The 26,359-nt window shown below is 44.8% G+C and overlaps 4 protein-coding genes across 6 annotated transcripts; 3 read left to right on the top strand and 1 right to left on the bottom strand.

Moving 5' to 3' along the window:
• Nucleotides 1-138: 138 nt before the first annotated feature.
• Nucleotides 139-6,335, top strand: LOC136945629 (glucose-6-phosphate 1-dehydrogenase-like). Of its 2 annotated transcripts, XM_067239573.1 has the most exons (13): nt 148-264; nt 1,047-1,084; nt 1,600-1,708; nt 2,118-2,335; nt 2,521-2,679; nt 2,789-2,914; nt 3,006-3,099; nt 3,397-3,583; nt 3,804-4,036; nt 4,340-4,416; nt 4,787-4,879; nt 5,127-5,192; nt 5,992-6,335. In XM_067239573.1, exons 1-13 carry the CDS (start codon nt 148-150, stop codon nt 6,008-6,010), a joined length of 1,536 nt encoding a protein of 511 aa, XP_067095674.1. In that variant the 3' UTR covers nt 6,011-6,335. The 2 variants fall into 2 exon arrangements, with proteins under 2 accessions (XP_067095675.1, XP_067095674.1); XM_067239574.1 differs by lacking the exon at nt 5,992-6,335 and having other exon boundaries at nt 139-264; nt 5,127-5,217.
• On the bottom strand, nt 6,329-13,472 carry zgc:158263 (ceramide kinase family protein). Of its 2 annotated transcripts, XM_067239570.1 has the most exons (13): nt 13,023-13,472; nt 12,026-12,121; nt 11,726-11,863; nt 11,422-11,550; nt 11,178-11,241; nt 10,806-10,951; nt 10,623-10,697; nt 10,295-10,447; nt 9,923-10,028; nt 8,752-8,849; nt 7,927-8,123; nt 7,241-7,551; nt 6,329-6,970 (listed from the first exon to the last, which is right to left on the bottom strand). In XM_067239570.1, the coding sequence occupies exons 1-13, from the start codon at nt 13,147-13,149 to the stop codon at nt 6,856-6,858; spliced, it is 1,755 nt and encodes a 584-aa protein (XP_067095671.1). In that variant the 5' UTR covers nt 13,150-13,472; the 3' UTR covers nt 6,329-6,855. The 2 variants fall into 2 exon arrangements, with proteins under 2 accessions (XP_067095671.1, XP_067095673.1); XM_067239572.1 differs by lacking the exon at nt 10,295-10,447.
• Nucleotides 13,473-13,847: 375 nt separating this feature from the next.
• naa10 (N-alpha-acetyltransferase 10, NatA catalytic subuni) lies at nt 13,848-16,719 on the top strand. The gene is made up of 8 exons (XM_067240002.1): nt 13,848-14,008; nt 14,226-14,324; nt 14,599-14,657; nt 14,747-14,792; nt 14,868-14,983; nt 15,658-15,702; nt 15,916-16,002; nt 16,159-16,719. Exons 1-8 carry the CDS (start codon nt 13,988-13,990, stop codon nt 16,340-16,342), a joined length of 657 nt encoding a protein of 218 aa, XP_067096103.1. The 5' UTR covers nt 13,848-13,987; the 3' UTR covers nt 16,343-16,719.
• A 778-nt stretch (nt 16,720-17,497) lies between these two features.
• Nucleotides 17,498-26,340, top strand: LOC136945612 (SLIT-ROBO Rho GTPase-activating protein 3-like). The gene is made up of 21 exons (XM_067239537.1): nt 17,498-17,668; nt 19,448-19,525; nt 19,721-19,892; nt 20,091-20,253; nt 20,634-20,696; nt 20,805-20,933; nt 21,045-21,173; nt 21,484-21,705; nt 21,844-21,945; nt 22,044-22,247; nt 22,485-22,569; nt 22,782-22,809; nt 22,942-23,038; nt 23,174-23,234; nt 23,344-23,421; nt 23,520-23,648; nt 24,133-24,238; nt 24,617-24,844; nt 24,926-25,156; nt 25,376-25,424; nt 25,615-26,340. The coding sequence occupies exons 2-21, from the start codon at nt 19,471-19,473 to the stop codon at nt 25,756-25,758; spliced, it is 2,475 nt and encodes an 824-aa protein (XP_067095638.1). The 5' UTR covers nt 17,498-17,668; nt 19,448-19,470; the 3' UTR covers nt 25,759-26,340.
• The last annotated feature ends 19 nt before the right edge of the window (nt 26,341-26,359 follow it).

Here is a 26,359-nt window from a genome sequence, read left to right as displayed (position 1 = left end):
GTGACTGCATATTATTATCAACAACAGATGGCAGCAAATACCTGCCAAACATTTCTGCAATGCAATGATGACATTTCCTATTTCAACATAACCCTCTAATCTGGTAACGGTGAACGTAACGAGACGGTGAGAGAGACTACAGAGACAATGAGTTCTGAGCCACTCACTCGCTCCGAGGTGTTTGGACAACTGAGGAAGGAGTTCTATGGAGATGACCAGTCCCACCAAACTGAGACGCACATCTTCATTATCTTAGGAGCCTCAGTAAGTAACCTCTACAAGCGTCATTCAATCAAATATTGTGTATGGTCAATGCCTTCCTGGAATTCAGTTCAAAGTTTTCTGCTGGATATTTAGTTTGACAGTGCAACTGCTTCACATTTTTCTAACTGTATGGAAACTCAAAAATAGTTGTGAATCATCAGGATTGACATGCAAACATTGGGTTAAATCAGAGCATAAATGAGCTGGGGGACTGCAGAGCTAAACTATAGTTGACCCAAACCACAGCTATTCAATAGATAATGACTGTGTAGAGAAGCGTGTTCCTGACTGATAGAGGGTGGAGACAGCATTGTTGACAGAAATGTGCTGCATCTGCTCATTCTTTTATCAATTGCTGAAAGAAAGCGATAACTTTAGTAGCCTACTCAAATACATCCCCCTGTATTTAACTGGTCTTAGTTTATCACACATTGCTATGCAACTCGGAATTAGTTTGTCTCCTTGTTTATTTTTCCTTAAACCACCATATAAAATTTTTTGGTCTTGCTACGGTGTTGAGTTGACAAGAATCCCTTGAACTTCTTTAAAGCTGCAATATCGCATAGACATTTTGTTCAAAGTGTTGCTCGGAGTGCATGACATGCCTGTTTCTGCTGCTTTGTCTCTATATAAGTGACAGTATTGTCAATCAGTATACTCTTCCACACTTATGATCTGTGTGCTGTACCCAGTCAACATGCACATTTGACCCCTGGTTGGACTTTTGAGACTGACTCGTGTTGTTTTCTTTTTATTTATTTATTGTTCCTCCAATTAACCAGGGTGATCTTGCCAAGAAGAAGATATATCCCACATTATGGTGAGTTCTATGACTCAAAGGTCCTATCCTAAGTTACTAAAACTCAATATTCAACCAGCTTCAGAACACCTTACAGTATGTTGGTCCTGGACCTGATGTTAGTTTGTTACTGATGTTAGTTTCCTCCAGGTTCACAATGACTATTATTGAGAGACTTGTTGCTCTTGTGTAAATTCTTGTACTCGCTGTGAAATATTTTACTGTTGATTGTTTTTCTACAGGTACACTCTTGCACTTTTTGAGTTTCATGTTGTTTAATTGTGACTTGTTTACCTGCATGCTCTTATGGTTCTTCCCTTTGGCACTTATTTGGTTTTTCACAATGTATGCTTCATGTTTTGGCTGCTCGCAATGTTGGGGCTATCTCGTTGTTATGATCAGTGACCTATGGACTTTTGTAAAGCTCTCTCGTGGAAGTCGCTTTGGATAAAAGCGTCTGCTAAATGCATAAATGTAATGGGTTGGGGTTAGAGAGATCAGACATTAGTCGTGCGTGCGTGTGCGTCGTTCTGTAGGTGGCTGTTCAGAGACGGACTGCTCCCCAAAGAGACCTACTTTGTGGGCTTTGCCCGCTCCCACCTGACGGTGGAGGACATCAAGACTGCATGTCTGCCACACATGAAGGTCAGAATAGAGATACTTCCTTTATTTCTCTCTCGCTCTCAAGTTTAGCATTACTAAGGATATCACCTTGCCATCGTAACTTTGTTTAGGGTTGTTGCAAAAGCAAAACAGAAATTGGTCCTAGAGTAATTACCCCACCCCGTTGGATGTTGTGTGGTGGTTGATTGGGAAGAAAGGCTGTAAATGTCTCTTTCTCTCAGACACACACACAAACACACACATAGGGTGAACACTATTTGGTTAGTCTGTGATACCTCCAATATCATCATGTGTGTTTGTTTGTCACCAAACATCTACTGAATTTATAATCTAATAACATCAAAATCTCTCTCTATACACATCTCCTCTCTCTCTCTCTCTCTCTCTCTCTCTCTCTCTCTCTCTCTCTCTGTCTCTGTCTCTGTCTCAGTTGGCTGACGGTGAGAGCGAGGCTCTGTCAGCGTTCTTCAGCAGGAACTCCTACCTGTCAGGCAGGTATGACGACGGGGGCTCCTTCTCCCGGCTCGACGCCCACCTGGCCTCCCTGTCTGGGGGGCCTGACGCCCACCGCCTCTTCTACCTGGCACTGCCCCCCAGCGTCTACCATCCCGTCAGCAAGAACATCCAGGCCCACTGCATGAGCCACAAGTCAGTATCCAACACACACACACGCTCACACATTCAGAGTCTCACATCACAAACACACACACGTTTATATACCTGTACATATCCAGGAATAGAATCACTCATACGCGCACTCATATACTTGCCAATGGGCGTCCTCTGAGCAACGTGGTGTAACAAACTGTCATTTCTGTCCGTCTGTGTGGTAGAGGCTGGAGTAGGGTGATAGTGGAGAAGCCATTCGGACGTGACCTTCAGAGCTCCAAGGAGCTTTCTGTCCATCTCTCCTCCCTCTTCACAGAGGAGCAGATCTACCGGATAGACCACTACCTGGGCAAGGAGATGGTGCAGAACCTGATGGTTCTTAGGTACTAAGCCTGACATCCACGAAGGTGTTGATAGATGTTTCTATCCGTCTGATAGAAACCATGTCTCTATGTGGAATGAACCAGTAATCCGCTCTCCTTTGCTGGCCAGGTTTGGGAACAGAATCTTTGGGCCGATCTGGAACAGGAACAGTGTAGCCTGTGTGGTGCTTACCTTCAAGGAGCCCTTTGGCACTCAGGGCAGGGGAGGTTACTTTGACGACTTTGGTATCATCCGGTGAGGGCTCGTCTTTTAACGACAAGTTGATGTAGAAGCGGGTCACCGTTTCTGTCTGCTGTTTTAGTAACGGTCTCTGCTCCTTGTTTAGTGATGTCATGCAGAACCATCTCCTCCAGATTCTCTCCCTGGTTGCCATGGAGAAGCCAGTCTCCACTAGCTCCGATGACGTGAGAGACGAGAAGGTTAGCTTGCCAACAACAAAAATAACAACAATAAAAACAACTAATCATGGAAACCCATAGTGGCACTTGACCTGTACATAACTACTCTGTACTATTACTGTACTAGACATAGCTGTGCCTTGTACCTATGACTGCAGATAAACCTATAATTTAAGTTTTAGTGTTTAATTTTAGTACACTATACCATGGAGTAATTACTACTATACTACACTGTTCTATACTATATTTATACTATAATGTTCTTACATCTGACTTAGTTTTTTTTATATCCTGTTCCTCCTGTGTGTGTGTATCTAGGTGAAGGTATTGAAGTGCATTGCTCCAGTGAGTCTGTCAGATGTGGTGCTGGGTCAGTATGTAGGGGACCCGGGCGGGGTGGGAGAGGCCAGGCAGGGCTACCTGGACGACCCCATGGTGCCCCAGGGCTCCTGCACGCCCACCTTCGCCACCGCCGTGCTCTACGTCCAGAACGAGAGATGGGACGGTAAAGGCAGCCATCTTTGTTTACTTCCCCGACTTATTTATCCAAGATACCTTTTAGTCAATTCTATTTACATACCTAGGTTATCACCGAGGGAAAGGACCCAGCTCTCCTCATCTCTCTCCCCCTCTCTCTCTTCCCTTCTTCATCCCCTCGTCCTATCGTTTTGCTTTCACACGTAAGCAAGGTTTTTCTGAAATCCTTCCTTGTCGCCTCTCCTCAGGTGTTCCTTTCATCCTGCGCTGCGGCAAGGCTCTGAACGAGCACAAGGCTGAGGTGCGCCTCCAGTTCACCGACGTGCCGGGGGACATCTTCGCCGAGCGCTGCCAGAGGAACGAGCTGGTGGTGCGAGTGCAGCCGGACGAGGCCATCTACCTGAAGATGATGACCAAGAAGCCGGGAGCATACTGCCCCGAGGAGACTGAGCTGGATCTCACCTACAAGAGCAGATACAAGGTCACACACACACACCCTCTGTGACTTACACACACACACTCAGATTCACGCTGACACATAGTGAGACACATTGTAGCCGCATACACACTCATAAACACGTGCTGGAGGCATCTCATGTCACAGTGGGTTGTGCATCGTGATACATACAGAATGGCTGTGAAAACAATCCAGAAATGATCTGTAGTTCATAGTGATGCAGACTCCCTGAGGTGATTCACGGGGCGACGACGAAACAACACGTTTCATCCCCTTCGTTGCCACGTCAGACACGAGGTGATGGATCTGTGTGCGTTGCCTCTGCAGGATGTGAAGCTCCCTGACGCCTACGAGCGGCTCATCCTGGACGTCTTCTGTGGGAGTCAGATGCACTTCGTCAGGAGGTCGGTCTTTCTAACCCTCTGGACCTGTCCCCACCGGGACCCTAAAGCCTGCGCTGTACTGTCTCTCCACTACATGGAAGTCTTGAATAGGAATATTATGTGAAGGTGTATGTAAACAAATGTATTCTCTAGTCATTTGAATGGCAGTAGCCTAGAAGATAGTTCAGTGTTCCAGTACTGTGATCAGTTCAGGCTGCCGTGTGTGTGGTGTTACTATGACAACACTCCTTTAGCCACATGCGGTATGCTTGTTTTTTGTCTTGATGTTAATGTGGCATTTTTGTCTTATGTCCCCCCGTTCCCCCCCCGTTCCCCCCCCGTCCCCCAATACAAACACCCCCTCCCCCCCCCCCCCCCCCCCCCCCCCCAGCGACGAGCTGATGGAGGCCTGGAGGATCTTCACTCCCCTCCTCCACCACATCGAGGGAGAGAAGACTCCCCCCATTCCTTACACCTACGGAAGGTAACACTGCCTCTTCGACCATCACAATGTGAAATAATGGTTTGTTACTGTATGTGAGTGCATATGAAACTGCACGGCTTGTATCTAATTATGGTGTATTGGTGTATTAGTCTGACAGAAACTGTTTTCCTTGTAGTATTATTATAATTATATATAAATATATTCTATTTTTAATACCAACCGAGACTGAGTTGACTCACTAAAATACCTAGTTGTCTTCTCCTCTCTGATCCTGTGTGTCTGTCAGTCGGGGGCCGTGTGAGGCAGACCAGCTTTTGAGGAAGGTGGGGTTCCGCTACGAGGGAACTTACAAGTGGGTGAAACCCCACACCTCATGACACACACACGCACATAAAAGCACTCCTGCTTACTTTTACACCAAATTTTTGTCCTTTGGATTGACAATATTTATTCGATCATGAATGATTTTCTGCACTTTCTTACAATTACATTCTAGATCTCTCAGTTTTTCTCATTATAATCAATGTATAATCATAATAATTATAACTTACATATTCATTTACACTGTGATTGCCGCATGATACAAATTATGATTGGGCTAATTGTTCATTTGAAAAATAAAATATGAAATACCTAATTCATTGATATGGTTTTGGTCTCCCTTTCAGTTTACTCAAATGTAAATATCATTAATCATTCAATTGTTTTGTTTTTCTTTCACTCTCTCAATAGTTCTGTATTTCTGTATTGTATAATCAAGCTACTGTCACTGTACCTGACTAGCCTTGGGAGTGAGTATGCAGGGATAACTGCTAGGTGTGCTGCAGGGGCTCTGTGAGTTTGAATTAGCACAGAAGGGTAAGTTTCGTCTTAAAATAATTCGCTTATCAGTTCTTCAAAATGAAACCCTCCTAACCCTCCTACACCCTGACTCCCACTGTCTGCTGGGAGTACGTTCACAAAATCCTTCAGCGCTCTCTCTCTCTGCCTCTCTCTCTCTCTCTCTGTCTGTCTGTCTGTCTGTCTGTCTCTGTCCGTCTCTCTCTCTCACTCTCTCTCTCTCTGGGCTCTGGCCAGGGAGGCTATTAACACAGGCTGTCATCAGCTGCTGACTGACGCTCCTTCCTGTTTCTTGTGTCTGTCCCTCCCAGGTATACAGCCTTACTGTAGGCCTCCCCATTACTCCTTATGCACACACACAAACACACACCCATGCATGCACACATACTCGCTAGGCTGGTTTTAGAGGCCCAGAGGAAGGAGAAGACGTGAAGAATCTCCACCATTCCGGCTGAGTCATCAAAATGCTCTGAAACATGGATGTGGTCTCTGTCCTGGGGCTTTTTTTGTTGTTGTCGGGAAAACCATTTAAAAACTGCCTCTGTTAAAAATAGCTAGTAATTTACATTCCATATGGGAATAACATGTTAATGTAAAAGCAATTGGACTGGAAGAGTGATGCTTTGTGATATTTGAAAAACAATCAAATGTTAGTCAACATTGCACATGATGTGTCCATTTATTATTTTAGTCTTTACATGATTAGCATTGTCATAACTTCAGATGGGCAGCTCAAATGAACATTGATAAAACACATTGCTAACAATACCAAATTCATACAGTGTCAAGTCATGAGTCCTTTTTGCTTGAAACGGAAAACTACTGTAGTCATATGAGGTAATTTACGAGGTGCTGTCAATCAAAGAAACTCCCTGACTATACTGTACAGCACAAACTGCACAAAGTGAATGGCCAGTCTCGAACTTCCTCAAAATGCAGACATCCACTTTAGACATTTTGAAATATTATGAAAACCTTTGGTCAAGAGAGACTGCAGTAACCTGAAAACCAAAGGCACCGTGGCTTATTGTTTTGAAACGTAGAATCCTGCTTCTCAGCCTTCACAACCCTTTCACCATCGTTCTTGCCCTGTCTGGACCAGGCCGCTGAGATCACACGGCTATGTAACGGCGTACAGAAGTCGTATCAGACACACTGCTTCCGTGTCAGATGGTTCAGTTGTGCAGGACACCTCGTCTCTTGCAGGTCTTGTTTCCCTCCCAGCTCCTCTGGACGGCTGCCGCGTCCTCTATCCCCCGGGCGTACAGACGCACCAGCTGACCGTGCACCCTGAGCATGGGGGGAGAGAGAGAGAGAGGGGGGGGAGGTTAGAGAGGAGAGAGTGAGGGAGAAAGGTGAGACATAAGGAGAGAGAGCAATTTTTCTGTACAGCCACAGAGATGTTTACTATAGTATCAAGTCATTAACAATGTACTAGATAGTCTAGTACAGTATAGTGCAGTATAGTTTAGTATAATATAGTGTAGTTTAGTATAGTATAACGTACTTTAGTATAGTTTAGTAAAGAAGGTAGTATAATATAATATAGTTGGTGGTTACCTGGACAGGAGCTCTGTGTAGGGCAGGATCTCTCCATCACAGTTCCACACAGAGACGGAGGGAGCCCGGCCACAGCACAGCCCACACAGGAAGTTCTTCTTTCTTCTCTTGTTGTTGGTTATCCCTCGCTCCTCCCCTCGCTCTGCCAGGTGCTGCTGAGACCCACTGCTGCTCCTGGTCTCCCCGTCGTGGACACACTGCCTGTCCGTCCCTGCGTCACTCTCACTGTCCTCCTCGTCGTCTTCCTCGCCGGGCGGGAGGGAGAAGCGGACGGCCTTCACTCGGTGGACCTCCACAAAGGGCAGGTCGAACTGGACAGACGAGTGCTCGGTCAAACAAACCCATCGAGGCCTTTCGACTGACCTAACATGACCGTGAAATATCTTCCTTTACGAGAAGCCTTTACAACACTCTTTTCGAGGGCACTATTTCGAAACGTGATTTGTGGTTGTATTAGTATGGATTTTACAGTCATACAGTCAACTGGGGTTTAACACCGGCCAGAGGTCACTTCGGATTCTCACAGCCTACAGTAGGTGACTCGTGCTGATTCATAGGCTTCATTGACACCTGATCTCTTTTGGGGAACCTCATTATTTTTCCAGGAAGTAGCTAAAAGGGACGAGTCATCTCTTAGCTTGATGTGTGTTTTCATGTCTAGTGCTGTGCTGGACGTGGCTCCACACCTGATCCTGGCTGGTGGTGTGCCTGTGCAGGAAGGTGAGGAAGCTGAGAGGGTGCGTGTCCCTGACAATGATGAGGTCTCCAGTCCCGTCGGCCAGGTGGGCTGAGGGGGACAGACCCAGGGGGCTCCTGGGACAGGAGCTGGACATGCAGGTGAGGGACACACACCTGAACCTGCCCTCCACACTCACCCACTCTCCTGATGACAGAGAGAGAGATAGAGAGAGATAGAGGGGAAGAGGGAAAGGAAGAGGTTTATTTTCAGTTTGGGTGTATGTATGCGTGTGTGTGTGTGTGTGTGTGTGTGTGTGTGTGTGTGTGTGTGTGTGTGTGTGTGTGTGTGTGTGTGTGTGTGTGTGTGTGTGTGTGTGTGTGTGTGTGTGTGTGTGTGTGTGTGTGTGTGTGTGTGTGTGTGTGTGTGTGTGTGTGTGTGTGTGAGAAAGAGAGAGAGAGAGAGAGAGAGAGTGAAATAGAGAGAGGGTCAGTGAAATATAGAGGGAGAGAGGGGGGGTGAGTGAAGTGAAGTGAATAGAGAGAGAAGATGAGAGAAGAGAGATGATGAGATGAGAGAGAGAGAGAGAGAAGTAGAGATGAGAGAGAGAGAGAGAGAGAGAGAGAGTGAAATAGAGAGAGGGTCAGTGAAATATAGAGGGAGGGAGGGGGGGTGAGTGAAATAGAGAGAGAGAGAGAGAGAGAGAGAGAGAGAGAGAGAGAGAGAGAGAGAGAGAGAGAGAGAGAGAGAGAGAGAGAGAGAGAGAGAGAGAGAGAGAGAGAGAGAGAGAGAGAGAGAGAGAGAGAGAGAGAGAGAGAGAGAGAGAGACCCATACCCTCAGCATCATTGCTGAACTGGCTGAAGTGGGAACTGTACAGTGAGTCTGGAGGATGAGGGAACAGCCTCTCTGTGCTTTCTGAACACACACGGCATCTGAACACACACACACACACAGAGACATACATTAGGTTGATACACTACCACAACTCTGTGATGTAAAGTTTTCTCTAAAACACATGGATTTATTCACACAGCACATGACACCTTCTCAATACCCTCCTAACCATCTCTATCTCTCTCTCTATTTCTCTCTCTCTCTATCTGTCTCTCTCTCTCTCTCTCTCTGTCTCTCCCTCTCTCTCTCTGTCTCTCCCTCTTTCTCTCTCTCAGACACACAGTGTCCAGGAGGTGTAGAGCTCTTCTTTCTTCTGGATCAGGTTGCCAGCGTCACCAAGGACGCTGTCCTCCTTAAGGTAAACCCAACACCTGTGTCTCAGTTGCAGACAGCACTAGGAGGAGAATTGAGACCATGTCACGTGGCACGTAACAGGAGCACTTTCTCCCAATGGGGATTTCTTTAGGTACATGTGAAAACTAGTTTAGTAAGGGACTTTTTCTCTGCGGACTTCACAGAAATCCATTCTTGTTTTAATGTGGAGTCAGATGGCTGAGCGGTGAGGGAGTCGGACTAGTAATCCGAAGGTTGCCAGTTCGATTCCCGGTCATGCCAACTGACGTTGTGTCCTTGGGCAAGGCACTTCACCCTACTTGTCTCAGGGGAATGTCCCTGTACTTACTGTAAGTCGCTCTGGATAAGAGCGTCTGCTAAATGACTAAATGTAAATGTCTGCTGGTTTTTAACGAGTCATTGAATCTAGAAGGGTTGCCAAGTTTGGTCTCAAGGCACAACAGTGACCTGTTATATGTGTCTGTAGCGACAGACACAAGGCTCAGTTGAAGTAACTCAAGATCTGCTTAGTGATCCCGTCTCTCTTGGAGATGATAACACATGTCCCATTGTGTTGTTGGAGATGTTAACTAACATGTTGGTTATGTTTTCAGGTATACATTTCTTCCATTCCATGAGGGACTTCTGGATAAAAAATATGAATAAAAACACATCTGCATATAGTATGTTCTTAGTTGTGCTATGTGTGTTACACAGCGAGTTGTAACAAAGTTCTGTTTCTTCTGAGGAAGTGTAATGTGAAATGTTGAGGGTTTACCCTGACACGCAGCGGGTGTTGTCCCTGGGGCTGGAAAGCTGTGGCTCTGCAGGTAAATATTTAACTATGCCTGGATAGCTCCTGTTGCCCAGATAGACCATGGTACCTGAAGGGAGAATGGAAGGGGGTTAACAAGTAAGCATCTAGCGCTAACATCCGGTGAGAGCCACAAACATGTACAGGATGGAATGAGGACGTTTTAGGGTCATGTGTAATTTGCGAATTACACATGAGCTAGCATTTGTATAAGCAATGAATTTCTCAGCACTCAAAATAGTGACGTGTAACAGTGATAATTTTTTTTTAAAGTTTTATCAAAGTACAACTGCAGCAGAGACAATACAGTGGAACGACCCAGGCTGTTTGCCATACCGGCATAGTCATATCTGAGAGGGCCCATCCAGCGGTGCCTCTCGCTCTCGGCCAGCACGTCTCCGTAGAAGCCGTAGCCCAGCAGAGACACGGAGTAGCGCACCAGAGCAGACGGGTGGTGGACCGAGCACACATCCAGAGGCTGAGAGTCGCCTGCAGGGTCGGGGCGGTGGGAATGTGGGGGAAAGGTCAAGACTACTCAATGCCAACATGATGACACTACGTCACTGTCAAACGATGGATACCGTCTCTCGCTCAAAACTGGTTTGGGTTCTGCCACAGTCGTGTTAAATGCAAACTGTCGCAGTGGAACAATGGGATATCTCACCGATGACGATGTGCAAAGCAGAGGTCACGGGATCATTCACGCCCACTGTTGCAAAACATACACAGTCTGTGGAGCCTGTGGACAGACACATCTGTCAATCAAACCATAGACGAGACATCTTCAATGCTCTCATTTGGAATAACAAATGCACTGGTTGTCCATTGTCAGCGCAAAGCTGCATACCTGCAGGAATTACGCCAATATGAAGGCTACATGGCTGTAAAGCTACTGCGGTGTCGCACTCAGAAAGACCCGCCTCCTGTTGTGTACGACCAATCACACCATGCAGCAGTTCGCTGAACATTCCATCTCCGCCGACACACACCACACTAAGGAAAGAGAGGCAAAGCAATTCTGTCAAAACCTTAAAAAAAAATTATGCATGTTGTTAACGAGCATTGAAGTGGACTATATGTGAGAGAATACCCACATTGGTTACACATAGTATAAACATTATAATTTATAATATCCTCATCATTACTGTAAAAAAACACAACAAAATGTCCATTATACAACTTCCCCTATTGGGTTACCACTTCACCACTTTTTTCTTACCCGTCAAATCCGGTCAGGTCTTTCTTTAAAATATGATCTCTCGCCTGATTGGCTCGTTCAGTCACTAAACAAAACACATTCCACGGAGTACAAATCAATTGTACAATATCAGCTCATGAACACTTTTGGCTTGCAATGAACTAGCCATGGTAACACACACACACACACACACACAAACCAGAAGTGGAGAAAAGGTCAAATAAATCCAGTTTGCGAAACAGCTGTTAAGATCGGTATGTCGTACCTACTACATGAGAGCTGATTCCGGCCAGCTCAAACAGGGGGGCCACCAAGGAGTGATAAATCTGCCTTGCTCTCTTTTTCCCCCCAAATGGATTGATGAACACCAACAGCCTGTGTGGCCGAGAGGGACCTACAGTAGGGGAATGATGGACAGCGTGCCAGAAAGAAAGACAGAAAGAAAAAAAGAAAGACAGAAAGAACATTTAAAAGACAGAGAGAACAATTTGAAAAAAATCATGTTTGTGTGGAGTTGTAAGCGTTGAGATATTTGGACTTCCACAGAGCTCTGGCCCGTCCTATCTCACTGTGAGTTTTGAGGGCACTTCTCAGGTTGGTCATCCACTGGTCTCTCAGGTCTCGGCTGGGGCAACTGAACTGGGTCCTGCCCAGTCTCCATAGCAACCCAGACGACCCGCCTCCTCTGCTGCGCTTAATGTAGAACACTGGAACACAGCAGGAGACAGGCAAGCCACTTGATTTTAACGTGCAGTACTGGGACAGATTTAGATGTATAAAATGTTAGCACCGGATATGTAGTATACTGCTATTTCAGGTTGCAGCTAACCTTGAGGTAGGGATATATTGTAGCATCTCCTCTGACCTACCTGTGAAGTCTCTGTCTGCGTCTTCAACAGACTTCTGGGGCAGGATCTCCACTCGCCCATCCTCAGCTCCAATGACCTCAGACACAGGCACTGAAACTTTAATCGCAATTGACACAGGTTAGCTGTGTATGTGTGTGTGCAGGTGTGTGTGTGGGTGCATAAACTGAGCCTGGCTTCTGAGCAGTTACTATTTGCGTTTCAGAAAGATAAGGGTGATTTCAGTTAGTCTAATGTATTTCATGAATTTGAGGTACTCTTTGTCTATCTTAGACAACTAGTTTACAATGGTTGCTACACGTGTGTGAGGAGTGTGTGTTCTTGTTCACGTGTTTGTCCTTGTTAATGTGTGTTTGTCTCTGTGTGTGTGTGTGTGCGTGTGTGTGTGTGTGTGTGTGTGTGTATGTGTGTGTGTGTGTGTGCGTGCGTGTGTGTGTGTTAACATAAACACATTCTTTGTTTTAAGTGACGCTCGCAATCTGTGAGTTGGTTTTCGTGTTAGTGCAGTATAACTTGTTCTGTCCCTTATGTCCTTTACAGGACAACCTCTATGTAATGCCTTGACAAGTGTTTATATATTATTCACATAATTTAAGCCATATAACACTATTTGTCTCTGAATATACAAAATGTCATGCCTAATTTTCAGTTCGAAATCTTAAGCGCACATGTTGTGGGTTTTGTATGCTCCAGGACAGGTTAAGGGACTTTTCCAGTGGAACATTGCACACATTAATTAATGCCAGCTCAACAAGTTAATTTAAACATGAGGCGATGTGTATCCTAGTAGGGAACTGTTTCTACGTTTTGGTAACTTAATTCTTGTAGTAAATTAGTGTCAGGCACTTGTAATCAAAAATACTTCTAAATGCTTTCTGTAAATGGAACAAAAAAATGATTGTTATATTAAACAGTACTAAACATACTGCTGCAGCTTACAGTAGCCTACATATGTATTTAACCTGAATAGACCAGTAAGTGATGAATGTAATGCACTTACTCGTTAACTTATCTCGGTTGTTCTTATCAAGCTCAGTCCAATTGAAGTGCCAGCCTGTCAGGACAGCCCGGTATCTTTTTTTGCCGATCCATAGACTTGACTCTAACCTCACACTATCTATGTCCATGTTGTTTAGATACACACGTTTGTAAACCAGAATGACCTCACTACTGCAAAAAAGATCATTTGATCTGACAGCATTCTATTAATCCTTCATAGGCTCAAAATCAGTTGCATCACGATGACCTGCCTCAAATTAAATTATTTCACAGTCTGTCACTGTTGGATTAACCTACAATCTGAAGAAAACATCATGATCTTCAGTGTTAAAAATACATCTTGTATTGCGCGCTGATAAGATACCATCGATATGTTAGCGTCCTCCCAGGAATGCAGTTCCTTGAAATATCTAAATATGTAAGAACGCGTCTACTGTATGTTAGCAGTACAGACAAAGAGTATACTCTTTGGTACAGTGCGTCAGTACCACAGGTGTTGCTCTAAAAAATATTATTTTTCTCAAACCCCTCCCCACCTCACACCTGTCTGACTAGTGCACAAGCTGCCCCCTGATTGGATAGGCGCACGACGTTGGCTAATGGCAACAATTACTGGATAGGTTGGTTTCACCTTGACATAGTAATTGTTTAGAAAATGTACTTAATCTTCATTTTTTTTTTTTTTTACCAACTCGTGTTACACTGGGTTATTAAAGTTACCATGAATTGATGTACTGTATAATAAACAAAACAATGTAACGTATGTAGCCCAGTAGCCCAATCACATCTAACCATGGGCGGAAGTACGTTACAAGACTTTCCGGCTAGCAAGAGCATGCTTCTTCTTTTTTAAGCTAGTTAGCCAGCTAGCCTTACATTTATAGAAAAAATCTGTCAACTTTATGAATTTTTAAGGTCATTGCAACCTTTTTATGTTCTGACTAGACGTTGTATATCAATACAAAAATGAACATTCGTAACGCGAGGGTAAGTAAGCTGCCATATTAACCATTCAAAATGCTAGCTAGTTATGAGCCTGGTGCTGTTATTATACTAGGCAAATGAATGCTAGAGATAGCTAGCATGATAGAAAATAGCTCATTAACATTTGCAGTTAGAAGTTTATATTACAGACAGTTATTATCATCATATGCTTGCTGCTCTAGTTAGCATAGGCTAACTTTGTTCTCATTATCATTTTAAGCCGGAGGACCTTATGAACATGCAACATTGCAATCTGCTATGTCTTCCTGAAAATTATCAGATGAAATATTACTTCTATCATGGGCTGTCCTGGCCACAGGTAAACATTTTTCACCTTCAGTCTGTAGACCCTTGCAGTTCCGACGGATGCTATTCTGGGTGCCCATATATTCCGACACGTATTTCAAGACAACTCTAAACAATGTACTAGATAATTGAGTCATCTCACATAACACAGGTGGAGGCAATGAAAGATGCTATTGCAAACATATCTGTTCAGTAGGGTATTACATCTAAACGATCATATGAAGTTGAAGTTGTAGTTAAGACCATATGGGTGATATTGGTATCTAATCCAAGTGTCAATGTTTCAGCTGTCATATATAGCAGAGGATGAAAACGGAAAGATAGTGGGATATGTCCTGGCCAAGATGTGAGTATGTCAAACTGCATTGGGGCAACTGGTTCCATTACACCATTTTGTAAATGTCCGAACCTCATCTCTTGTGATGTGGTTTCCAGGGAGGAGGACCCAGACGATGTCCCTCATGGACACATCACATCCCTGGTAAGTCCACACTCCAAACAGCGCTGTACTATTTACACCCAATAAACAAGACACACACATTCTGGTCTCTCGCAGGCGGTGAAGCGCTCCCACAGGCGCCTGGGTCTGGCCCAGAAGCTGATGGACCAAGCCAGCCGGGCCATGATCGAAAACTTCAACGCCAAATATGTCTCCCTCCACGTGAGGAAAAGGTAACTCAGACTGGGGTTGTGTGTCGTGTTGTTTCCATTCATGGTCACATGTTCAACAACCCCAGCTTAACCTGTAGCCATGATGGGGTTTGGAGTAGTAAAGAAGTGACTTTATTTAATTAATATGAAATGGGCTATTAACGGGCATGCAAACTCCTCACCTTTAGGTGAGACTCACCTTTTTAAAACAATATGGGTCACCTACGTGATTTGTGCAGATCCGATGAGAAAATATTTGGAGGGGGTGGGGGGGGGGGGGGGGGTGGTGGTGGTGGCCTTGGCCAACACAGCATTTTACCCGTGCTTCGCAACTTTACAACTGGCTCTGGAACCAATCGTCACTCCTAATGCCTAAACCTCACAGCCAATCAGGGGCAAAGTGGGGAGAAGTTTTCTACATTCATCTAGCCTCTTAATTTTGCTCTCAAAGTGCACTAGATTGGTGTGTTTAACTTAAAAATTTAAGACATTTTCTTACGGGGGAGCATGCCCCCGGACCCCTAGAGGGTCGGGGGTTCTCTGTATCGTTCTCACCTTTTTTACCCCTGACCTGTTTGCATGCCCGTATTAAACAAACGGCTGTTTTGAATTGTCTTTCTGAGAACCAACACCCTATGTAGAGTAATGTCAATTTAATTTGACAATTGTATCTATCATCTCTCCCCATCTCACAGTAACCGAGCAGCCTTACACCTGTACTCCAACACACTGAAATTCCAGTAAGTCCTATTCATTCTATCCCCTATGATTCATGTCCAAAATGCCTGTGTGGTGCAAATTTGCAATAGCTGTGACCATGCAATGTTTGTGGACCAACAGACAGAGTGAGCTATAGCTATACCTACAGCTGCTAGTCTTAGCATCTAAATAAATAATAAAAGACTGCACTTGAGCCCTTTGTCAGGAATTTTAACAGCTGTCCATCTCTACAGGATAAGTGAGGTCGAGCCCAAGTACTATGCAGACGGGGAGGATGCCTACGCCATGAAGAGAGACCTTGCCCACATGGCTGATGAGGTGACTATTAACTCCTCCTTACCATGGCTAACCCCGGATGATGATGATGATCCAGTGATCTGCAAACCCATCCCACACACAATAAGAAGGACATTCCCTCCTCCCCAGTTTGTGTTAACTGAATGCTAACAGCGTGTCTGTTGTTGCCGTCTACGGGTCCCACAGTTGAGAAAGCCAGGGGTGCGCGTGTCTGGGCAGGACGCCTCCTCAGCCCAGTTGGCGTCCGGTGACCAGGAGAGAGACGGAGAGCGTGACAGTGGAGGAGAGGGCAAAGAGCTGAGTGAGGTCAGCGAGGCCACGGAGAGCACGGACGTCAAAGATTCATCCTCTGACTCGCAATGACTCATCTTAACTTTTGACCCCAGGGTACCTTTTTTAGGGTACATTTTTCTTTTACAGACAGAAATAAGGATTTGGCATCATTGTAATAATCAGAGCCATTTTCACATAGCAATATGCAATATTTTTTTCAATAATTGTTTTTTTCTCACGAGTAACCAAGTAGGGCAACTTGAGTGGGGCCTAATTCTATGTTTGGGAGATAAAAAGAAATGTTAAATTTGCAACTGATTATAAAGTATTTATTGGATGTGATGGTATCATCACTTCAGCAACAACCTCAACTCATTTTTAAAAACAAGTTGGCTATTTGATTGCCTGGATCAATATTTTCAGTTAAGTATTCTATCAAAATAAAGGTTTCGATTGAATGACCTTGGTAGAGATTGTTGTTCAAGGTAATTGTGTGATTTCTTTACATGATACATAAGGTAAGGCAGCTGGACTGTTTCATATTTTCACATGTTTTATATTGCTTTTTACTCCAGTTGATCAAATGATGACATGAAGCAGCTACAATTAAGATTGTCATTGATTTCTGAACTTGGTGTCCTCTTTAGATATAAATCAGTAAGGAAGTTGACACACATTAGAAGGCTGCTTTTAATGGTGGTCAGAAATGAAAGAAGTGAAAATGAGAGGGGAATGAGTACTTGTTAACATCTCATATTGCAAAGCTCTGAGACGGTGCTTCTGTTTCCTCTAGGCATCAAGCCACTATGCTATTTTCACACCCTCATTGTCATTTCAACACCTTTGTGGGTGTCAAATGGCTAAACTGAATCAAATGAAAGCGCACAAAAATATGCACAAGAACAAATGAAAAGGTTTTCTTTCTGCTAAACATTGATTACAGGTGAATTTTTGTGACAACAGTAATACAAAGCCGGCTCATGCTGGGATCAGTGTTTGAAGTGTTTGTGGTTACACGGTACATGACTGCACTTGGAATGTTACACAGATAAATGCAAATGCTATCACTTAACTGAACTGTTACTCCCAAGTAAGTTTAGGTCCAGACAGCATTTATCATCTGACACATAATGAACTCACTGTTCAATGGGGGGGGGTTAAAAGGGGGGTGTGGTTTAATTTAGACTTTTTCACTCACCACTCTTGCATAAGCTGACACTGATGTCTCAGTGTGTGTGTGTCAGAGTGAGGGAGTGTGCAGCCGAGCAGTTTGATTGTGTATGATGTAGGAGGAGGATAGAGAGTTCCACCCAAGTCTCTTTGCTAATGAAAGGGGAGAGGAAGAAGAGTGGTTATTACAGCGTGATCTGCGTCAAGTCCGTTTGGACAAGAAGAGGATAAGAAGAATCCTTGCAAGTAGGAGTCTCTGAAACGGATTTGTGTGCATGTTGTTCATGTCTACATTGGTCCTAGTTATGTTACAGTTGATTTTATTCAACAATTTGCTATGTTTTTTAAACTACATTTTGAATACTGAGTGTATTAATTCAGTAGGCTTGTTTAAGTTAAGTTGAACTTGATAAGTTCAACACAATTGTTGTACTTGTGCACTTTGGTGGTAAATATTTACTGCTTAGGATGTACTAAAGAGAACAGCATCCAAATAATAATTTTGAATTGAATTTGAAAAGCGCTTTACAAAGTATAAATAATGACGACAAAATCCAGTGCTTATGTGATTCACTGGTGATCACAGAGAAAAGGAATGGGGAGACAGTTGGGCATGGGTGACAGAGTGGAAAGATTAGTTGGTCTTTTCACCAAACATCTTTCTGTTACACATTCCCAAAGAAACACAATAGACCTGTGTCATTAGAATGATAAAAATAAGACAAATACTTAAAATTTCATAAAACGGTTTCAGTTTGAGAACAGTGCAAATAGAAAGATGTGCATTGAGAGAATGATGAGGGAAGTATTATTCTTAAAGAAATGAGGAAGTTAGTGTAGAGAGAAAGTGTGTGTGTGTGTGTGTGTGAGAGAGAAAGAGAAAGAGAGAGAGTGTGAACTGTGGGTGAGAGAGAGAGAGAGAGAGAGAGACAGAGAGAGAGAGAGAGAGAGAGAGAGAGAGAGAGAGAGAGAGAGAGAGAGAGAGAGAGAGAGAGAGAGAGAGAGAGAGAGAGAGAGAGAGAGAGAGAGAGAGAGAGAGAGAGAGAGAGAGAGAGAGAAAAAATCATGTGACATGTAGTTAGTGGAGACCTTCTCTGACACCTAATTGGCTCTGCTGGGTGTACGCAGGACACACCCTGTGGTATAAGGGTTAGGGTTAGGTTAGGGTAGGCCTACACGACGGACATGTTTTCCACCGTCAGGTCTCCCCCAGTACAATAACTGTACACACCACAAACTTTTCTTTTCTCATCTCAAACCTGCTTTATAGGTTTACAGGTTCAACCCTAACAGTAGGAAAACGTGTTAATATTCCATAGATTTCATTGAGGATATTTGAAATATCCAACCCAAGCCTCGGTTATCTTATAGGAGAAGTAGGATAAACACAAATTGATATTTGTAAAGGGGGGGGAAGTAGACCAGTAAATTCCTATCGCATAAATTAAAATCGCCGCACCCTTTTACTTACAGTTGTAATACTAGGTGCAACCACCTGTACGCTTTCAACACAAACACTCTGGGTGTTGTTTGCCTGACTGGGGGCACTATTTTTAGGTGAGCCGAAAATGCGGCTGCTATTTTTGCAGAGCATGCACTGATGCACCACGAGCCGAGCGCCACATGTCATCCCAAGCTGTCTTCTGTTGTCTCTCCGGAGAGAGTACTGAGAGGCGGTGAGAAGCGTCTGGTTGAGGGAGATGTGTTAACAGTAAGGGAACGGAATTTAAGGACGCTATTTGCATTCTGTAAGTGACATAGAAGGATTGGATCGTAGCTCGGATTTTAGTGAGAGAGTGTGGAACAGTGGATAGCTTGTGTCGGATAGTGTAAGCGTCTGGGTTGGAAGCGCTCACTTCTGAATAACTTGTACTTTCACCCCTAAGGCAGGTCATAAACTAGTCTGCACACACCAGCACCCACAACCAATTGTACCGTAAACACAGATTTTGAGAGGAACCCTGCTACGAATTTTACTGGTTGAGCTCGTGTAAACAGCATGATAATATTTCACTTATTTGCCAGATTGTAACCTTGTTGGAATAACAATGACGTCCTACGCGAGACCTCGAAAAGTTGTGGACTATGACACACAAATCAAAGGTAGGCTAATACAAATGTAATCTGTTTAGCAACTAAAGTAGCATAGCTTCAACATGGTACTTTAAAGTAGCATATGCATGCCCAGACTACTTTCATATTTAGCACTTTCAATCGACAGTTGGTGCGTCTGTCTTTTTATTTTACTTCTGCTATCTCTCTCACTGTCTTTCTTCCCTTCCTCTACCGTTGTTCCAGAGGTGCGTTGCCAGCTGGTGGATCAGCTGAAGGTTTTAGATTTGCAGCTGGAGCAGAAGACCCAGCAGCTGCAGGACCTGGGCGAGTACTGGAGACGACGTGGGGAGATCGAGGGAGAGTACGCTCGCTCTCTGGACAAACTGGCCGAGAGGTTCACCTCCAAGATCAAGAGGTGAGACAGAAAAAGAAACAGGTGTTTAAAGCTACCTAAAATGTGTTTATTAAAAGTGCATGTTTAATGTATTGTAACGGTAGCCATTTTTGAAGTTCTTGTCTTTCTCTTCACCTGTCTCATCCTACTTACTTACGCACTCTCATCCTTACTCTCATCCTTACTCTCTCGATCCCTTTCCTCCTGACTGGGTTCCAGGAAGGAGCCGAACGGTCAGTCGGTGGCCCAGTGTTGGCTGGTTCTGTTGAGTCAAACCCGCCAGGAGAGCAGGGAGCACAGTGGTCTGAGCGAGAGCTGCAGTAACCTGCTTACCCAGCCTCTCACACACTGCATGGAGTACACACAGCGCCTGGCGAAGAGGGTACTACCACTACTGCTGTTACTGTTGTTGTGTCTGTCGCCAGCTCAGTCCTCTGTAATTGTAGTTTTGCAAATGCAGTGTAATTTTGGTTCTACCCTATGTCTGGGTCTGGGAATCCAAAGGCTGTTTTCTCTACTTTCTCTTGGAATCGGACTGACTGACTGACAGACTTTATCTCTGACTGTCTTGTACTGACTGTTCGAGTTCTCTGACTGCCTTTGATGCTAACTGTAACCAACGGTGACTCTGTCTGATTCTCTGTTTCAGCTTCTGGCTGTGTCTGACTTTAACTCTGGTTCTGTTGCTATGCCCATTTCACTGGAGTCCATCCAGTTCTCCATCTCACGCCAGACTGTTTTGTCTCTACCGTGTGTTTTCAGAGTAAGGAGATATGTACTCAGTTACAAGATGGACTGTTGAAGGTCACCGCAGAGCTACAGACTGTAAGTTCAGCATTTTGACATGTAACAGGGTGGAACCTACACTGGCGATTTATGGATATGTGGACGAAATGATGTCAGGTGTTGATGGTTGCGTGTGTTTACACGCAGGCTTGGAGGACGTATTACCAGTACCACTCTGAGTTGATGAGTGCAGAGGGGAAGCTGAAGGAGGCTGAGAAATTGGAGGAGAAGCAGAAACAAAGCGCTGCCAAGAAAGTTGAGAGACTCATCGAGAAAGTAAAAACTCTTTCACACATCCCACTCACATCTCCTTATTTGGATTGAAAGAATGCCTTTCTTCACCCAAAAAACATACATCTAGATAATAAAAACAATCCTTTTACATAGAGACAAGGAAAGGTCAAAGAGATCCACCTGAAGTGCACCAAGGCACGAAACGATTATCTTCTGAACCTGGCTGCGGCCAACACCTCCATGAACAAGTACTACCACCATGACATCTCCTCTCTCATTGAAGTGAGTGTCTTCAGACCCGCTAGTCTCTGGGGTTTCTCAAACCTACAATAATTTCCCAATTACCCCTTGGGGATCAATAAAGTACCTACTTTGACTACTACTTCTAGTAGTACTACTACTACTGGTAGCAGCTTGTCTCTTGGTGTTATATCCTGGATGGCCTTTGACTGCATGAAACGTTTGCTTGAGTGAAACAGTTTTGACAATACATTAGAACTCATAATGTATCATTTATTTGGGTCTTCAGCTGTGAAACAGCTTGAATGAAGGTTACCCCCTCAGCCTGAGCCTGTCTCTCTGCCCTCCTCAGTCTGCAGATGCAGGCTACCACCTTTCCCTGTCTCGCGTGCTGCGGTCCTACCTGTCCATCCGGTCTCAGACCCAGGAGAGTCTGACTGGAGGCCTGAAGCAGCTCCACACGGCCGTGTCCGGACTGGACCAGAACCAGGACCGAGACTGCCTGCTTCAGACCTACAACAATGCTTTCTGTCTGTCCCAGTGCTTCCAGTATCAGCCCCATGATGGAGACCAGGTGTGTGTCTGTGTGTGTACGAGTGCGTGGGGCTGTGTGGGGCGCATGGCATGATTTGTTCTCACTTTCTTTGTGTGGTAAGTCTTGCCTGTGGGTGTTTCTCCTTGAAACTTCTCCCACTGTTTGTGTCCTGCTCAGGTGTGTGAGGTGAGTGCGGAGTGTGGGGCTAGGTGTGAGTTGGAGACCAGGTTCCAACAACTGCAATCCAGGCTGGCCGCCGTCAACCAGGAAACCGAAGAGGTATCCAATGCGCACAGCCGCTCCAACTCCCACATTGATTCAATGGATTGTGGACCGATTCCATTCTTCTCTCCAAACCTCCTTCCTTGCCCCCCTAGGCTGGAAAAGGTGTATTGGGCACCCACAGCATCCTTTTGGAGATAATCTGTGATGATGACCTAGAACCCAGCGCTGGTGGCAGCTGCTGCAGTACCAGTGGTGGCCAGCAGGCCTATGATAGCAGCAGTGAGAATCTGGCTGCCAAGCCCAGTGTGGCCAGGCGTCGAGCCAACCTGCAGGAGACAGAGATCCTCTATCTGGCTGTGAGTCACAGGGCTTTCCTTCCTCTCTGATCCCAGATGAGGCCAAATCTGTGAAGAAAGGCACCTATCTAGTCATGTTACAGATGACCTCAAATATCATTAAGTGAAATGCATTTGATACTAAGTCGCTCTCCTGCACTTGAATGAGTTGTCAAGAAAAGCAGTTGAAATGACAATGACTTGACCTAATTTTAGTGATTATCATGATGGTTGTACATTGGGTTTTTGATCTCTCAGAAAGTGAAAGACTATCTGATTGGAAGCTCTTTGGTATCCAAGCTCCAGGCCAAACATGATCTTCTCAAAGTGGCAATTGCAAAAGGTACTTAATACTTCTGGTATTCTGACATAACAAACGGACACTGAGCATTAAGAGCTGTTTCAGAGACAGATCGTATTTTTAAATGGCTACGAGTAAAGCAGAGACACATTGTGAGTGTCATTCTTTAACACTGTGAGTTTCCATTATATGCACACTCTTTTAGCAAACCATTTATGTAAAGGTCTTATTCATTGTGCTCTTTCTTCTCCTAGCGGAGGCAACCAATGGCCACAAACCCAGGTAGGCCGTCAGTTTCCTCATATGTAGATCCCCCATCGTTTTCTTGGATTTAATAATAACATACAAAATACACACGATGCTAGGTGGATATTTATGAGTTGTCTGACTAGATGTTGATTACTCACTCTTCAGAGAAAACGGCAAGAAGTCTTTACGTGTGAGGAAGAATCACCCCGGCACCAAGTTCACTCAGAAACTGTTCACTGGTGACATGCTGTCCTTCATAGAGGTGAAAAACATGTGTTGGATGTGTGTATATGTGTGTGTGGACTATGTTTCCTTTTTGTCCTCTCATAATTTTTGGGGGGCCTTAGAATGATGTCACAGTTTTTTTCCTTTATCCAAACAACAACAACACTTCCAGGCCTCAGGACAGCAGATCCCAGTTGTGGTGTTGAGTTGCATTCGTTTCATCAACCTCAACGGTAAGCCACGGAAATCATGACTTGATTGTCCGTATGAGTCACATGTGGACTAGAGGACCTTTCCAGCTTTGTGTGTGTGTGTGTGTGTGTGTGTGTGTCCGTCCATCAGGTCTTCACCACGAGGGTATATTCAGAGTGCCGGGTTCCCAGGTGGAGGTCAACAACCTGAGAGACGCCTTCGATAGAGGTTAGCCTGTCTGCTGATTTGTCTCTCAGTGGAGCTAGGTCTCCCATGCTGCTGCTGGTTAATAATGGTGGGCAGTGTGCTCTGGGCTGCTCCTGCAGGAGAGGACCCCCTGGAGGACAGGGTTTGTGACATAGACTCCGTGGCGGGTGTGCTGAAGCTCTACTTCCGAGGCCTGGAGAAGCCTCTCTTCCCTCAAGACAGCATTAGCCAACTCCTGGAATGCGCCCGTGAGCTGTTTTATCTTTGATACATTATCATGTGCACGTAAGGAGAGGGTATGCATGTGTGTGCTCTTGTTGGCCATGTGGGGATTAAATGTCCTCACAAGGATGGAAAACTTGACCTTGTGGGGCCCTTTTCCTGGGTCCCATAACTTTAACTGCTTTTTTTTCAGGTTTTAGGGTTAGAATGAGTGTTAAGGTTAGAATTAAATTAAAGGCAGGGTAGGTACATTTGGCAAACCTAGCCATTTTTGTTTGAGTTCAAAAGGATTCAGACTAAAAATTCCACTTCCTCCCTTCAAAGCCACCCCCCCCAAAACACATGAATTTGCTGCTTGTTTACTGCCTGCAGGTAGACAGGGATATAAAAACGAATTATGTGGGTAACATACAATGTGTGTATTATGACATCATGAGAGGGTTGTTTTTTCACTTCTGTTCGCACATCCAGCTGTCTGCTAACATGTTTTGCCTGTTTCTCTTCCTCCAGAGATGGATAACGAGTCCGAGAGAGCGGCGAAGCTCAAAGTCGTCGTCTCCTCCTACCTTCCACCTGTCCTTGTGGTCATGCGATACCTCTTTGCGTTCCTCCATCAGTGAGTGCCTCGTGATGAACACTTCCAGTGGAATTTCAAAAGCATTTCCCCAAATAACTGCTGTTTTCAGCATGCACAAAAACACCTCAGCAAGTTGTAAATCTCATGCTTGAGGGGAGCACCAAAGCTACCAGTAAAAAGCAGAAGTGGAAGAAATGGTTCGACAGCGCTGGGCTATTTTGATGAGAAGGCTGTTTTGTAAACTGTCTGAACTGTGCCCATCTTTCAATTTCAACATCCTCGCTATCTTTGACTGTAGTTTCTCTGTTATTTTTGCTCTTCCCCTACTCATGTCTGTCTCCTCTACTCATGTCTGTCTCCTCTACTCATGTCTGTCTCATCTACTCATGTCTGTCTCATCTGTCCCCCTGTCTGCAGTGTGTCTCAGTACAGTGATGAAAACATGATGCAGCCATACAACCTGGCTGTGTGCTTTGGCCCCAGCCTGGTGCGAGGGGCGCAGGATGATGATGTCGTCACTCTGCAGCCTCAGATCAATGCTCTGGTCAAGGACATCATTGTGCAGCATGAGAGCATCTATCCCAGCCAAGCTGAACTCCAGGGACCCGTATATGAGAAATGCATGACACTGGAGCCAGATGACTGGTGAGCGACAACACATAAACACTAACAAACACATACACTCTCGTACACGGACACATGGATCCCATGTATTTTGTTTGGCAGCGATCCTATCATAGAAGATGGAGATGGGGAGTCAGAGATGGAGACAGGGCCCCTCCACCCCACCACGTCTGCTGAAATGCCCCAATCGAAGGCAGAGCGACATCGGAGCAACTCCAGACCAGCCCCCACAGTGGGCGCTGTTGCTCCAAATGTCAAGTTTGCACTACAGCTCCCCGTGGGGCCTCACGTCAGGCCGTCCCGCTCCCTCTCACCAGGGTTTTTCCGGAAAGAGTAGGTACCATCTACCTATCCTCTCACACTCCTCAGCCAAATTAAGATGAGACAGAGTAGGGTAGACTGGGCTAACCTGGTTATGTTTCCACTGTGGCACTGTACAGGACATGTACAATGTGAATAGAAATTAAGAGATTTGTAAATGAAGCTGTATGATTGTTTTATCATTGCTGTGTCTGTGTGCAATAAATATATATTTAATATTCTCTCTTTCAGATGCCAAAGCAAGTCCTCTGCTGAGGACATTCAAGTTCAAGTTGACAAGGTTTGGCATGGTTCTAATTCATCTCCAAATGACTGTTTCTAATGACTGTCTACAGTCCTTATGATTGTCCTCATCAAACTCAGTCAGTGAACATAATAAGAGGTTGTCTAAACAGAGGGTGGTCCAGGGAACAGAGGCTTCTCTGTCTGAGTCTCATTCTTAATCATTCTGCCTTCATATCTCCTCCCAGGAGGTCTGTCTCCAGATGAACTCGGTCTTCAAGGAGCTTCTCAATCGACAAACACCCCAGGACCTACCCCCCATCACCCCCTCTTCTCAGCCTCTCCAGAAGAAAGGCGGGGGAGCAGGGAGGAAAGGCAAGGGGCTGTTTTGATCAGCAGTCACCTGGACTGAGAGACGGTTGGGGGGGAAGGGTCGAGGCAACCCTCTGAGGGAGGGGATTAGAGCTCGAGGTGGGCGATGACACATTATGACAGCGGCCATTGAAGGGCTAGTTACAGATGGCTGAGTTCAATGAAGTACAGTCGGATCACAGACAATATGTCTGTCCGAACACACACACACTGTGAGGCATTCGATTGGACAAGGCTTGATTTCCACTGAGAAGCCTTTGTTTGACTGTTTAATTTATGGCCAGTGGTGTGTTGGTTATATTGTATTTATTTAGTTTACTTGAATTACTTAATGTGCACTGCTGTATTCATTCTTATTAATCACTGGTGTATTTTATGTAACAGTCTTGCCTGTCTTTGGATCCTTGTTCTGTGCAGCTGAATCTAACTGTACTTAAATGTATTTCTAATGCCTTTTGGCATATCAAGGAGACAGGTATGTTGTGTCATTAACATTGAATGATAACTGTACTATCTTGTGCACACATTTGCATTGCTCTCACTGTGAAAACATTTGTCTGTTATATAAAATATCTAAATGTGACTAAATTGATTGTCAATACACTTTTGCTTTGTGTTTAA

This window comes from Osmerus mordax, chromosome 7, assembly GCF_038355195.1.
Source record: "Osmerus mordax isolate fOsmMor3 chromosome 7, fOsmMor3.pri, whole genome shotgun sequence".
In the NCBI taxonomy this organism is placed as follows: Eukaryota; Metazoa; Chordata; class Actinopteri; order Osmeriformes; family Osmeridae; genus Osmerus; species Osmerus mordax.
The sequence above is the reverse complement of the archived record's forward strand: the minus strand, read 5'-3'. Positions and strand labels throughout refer to the sequence as shown.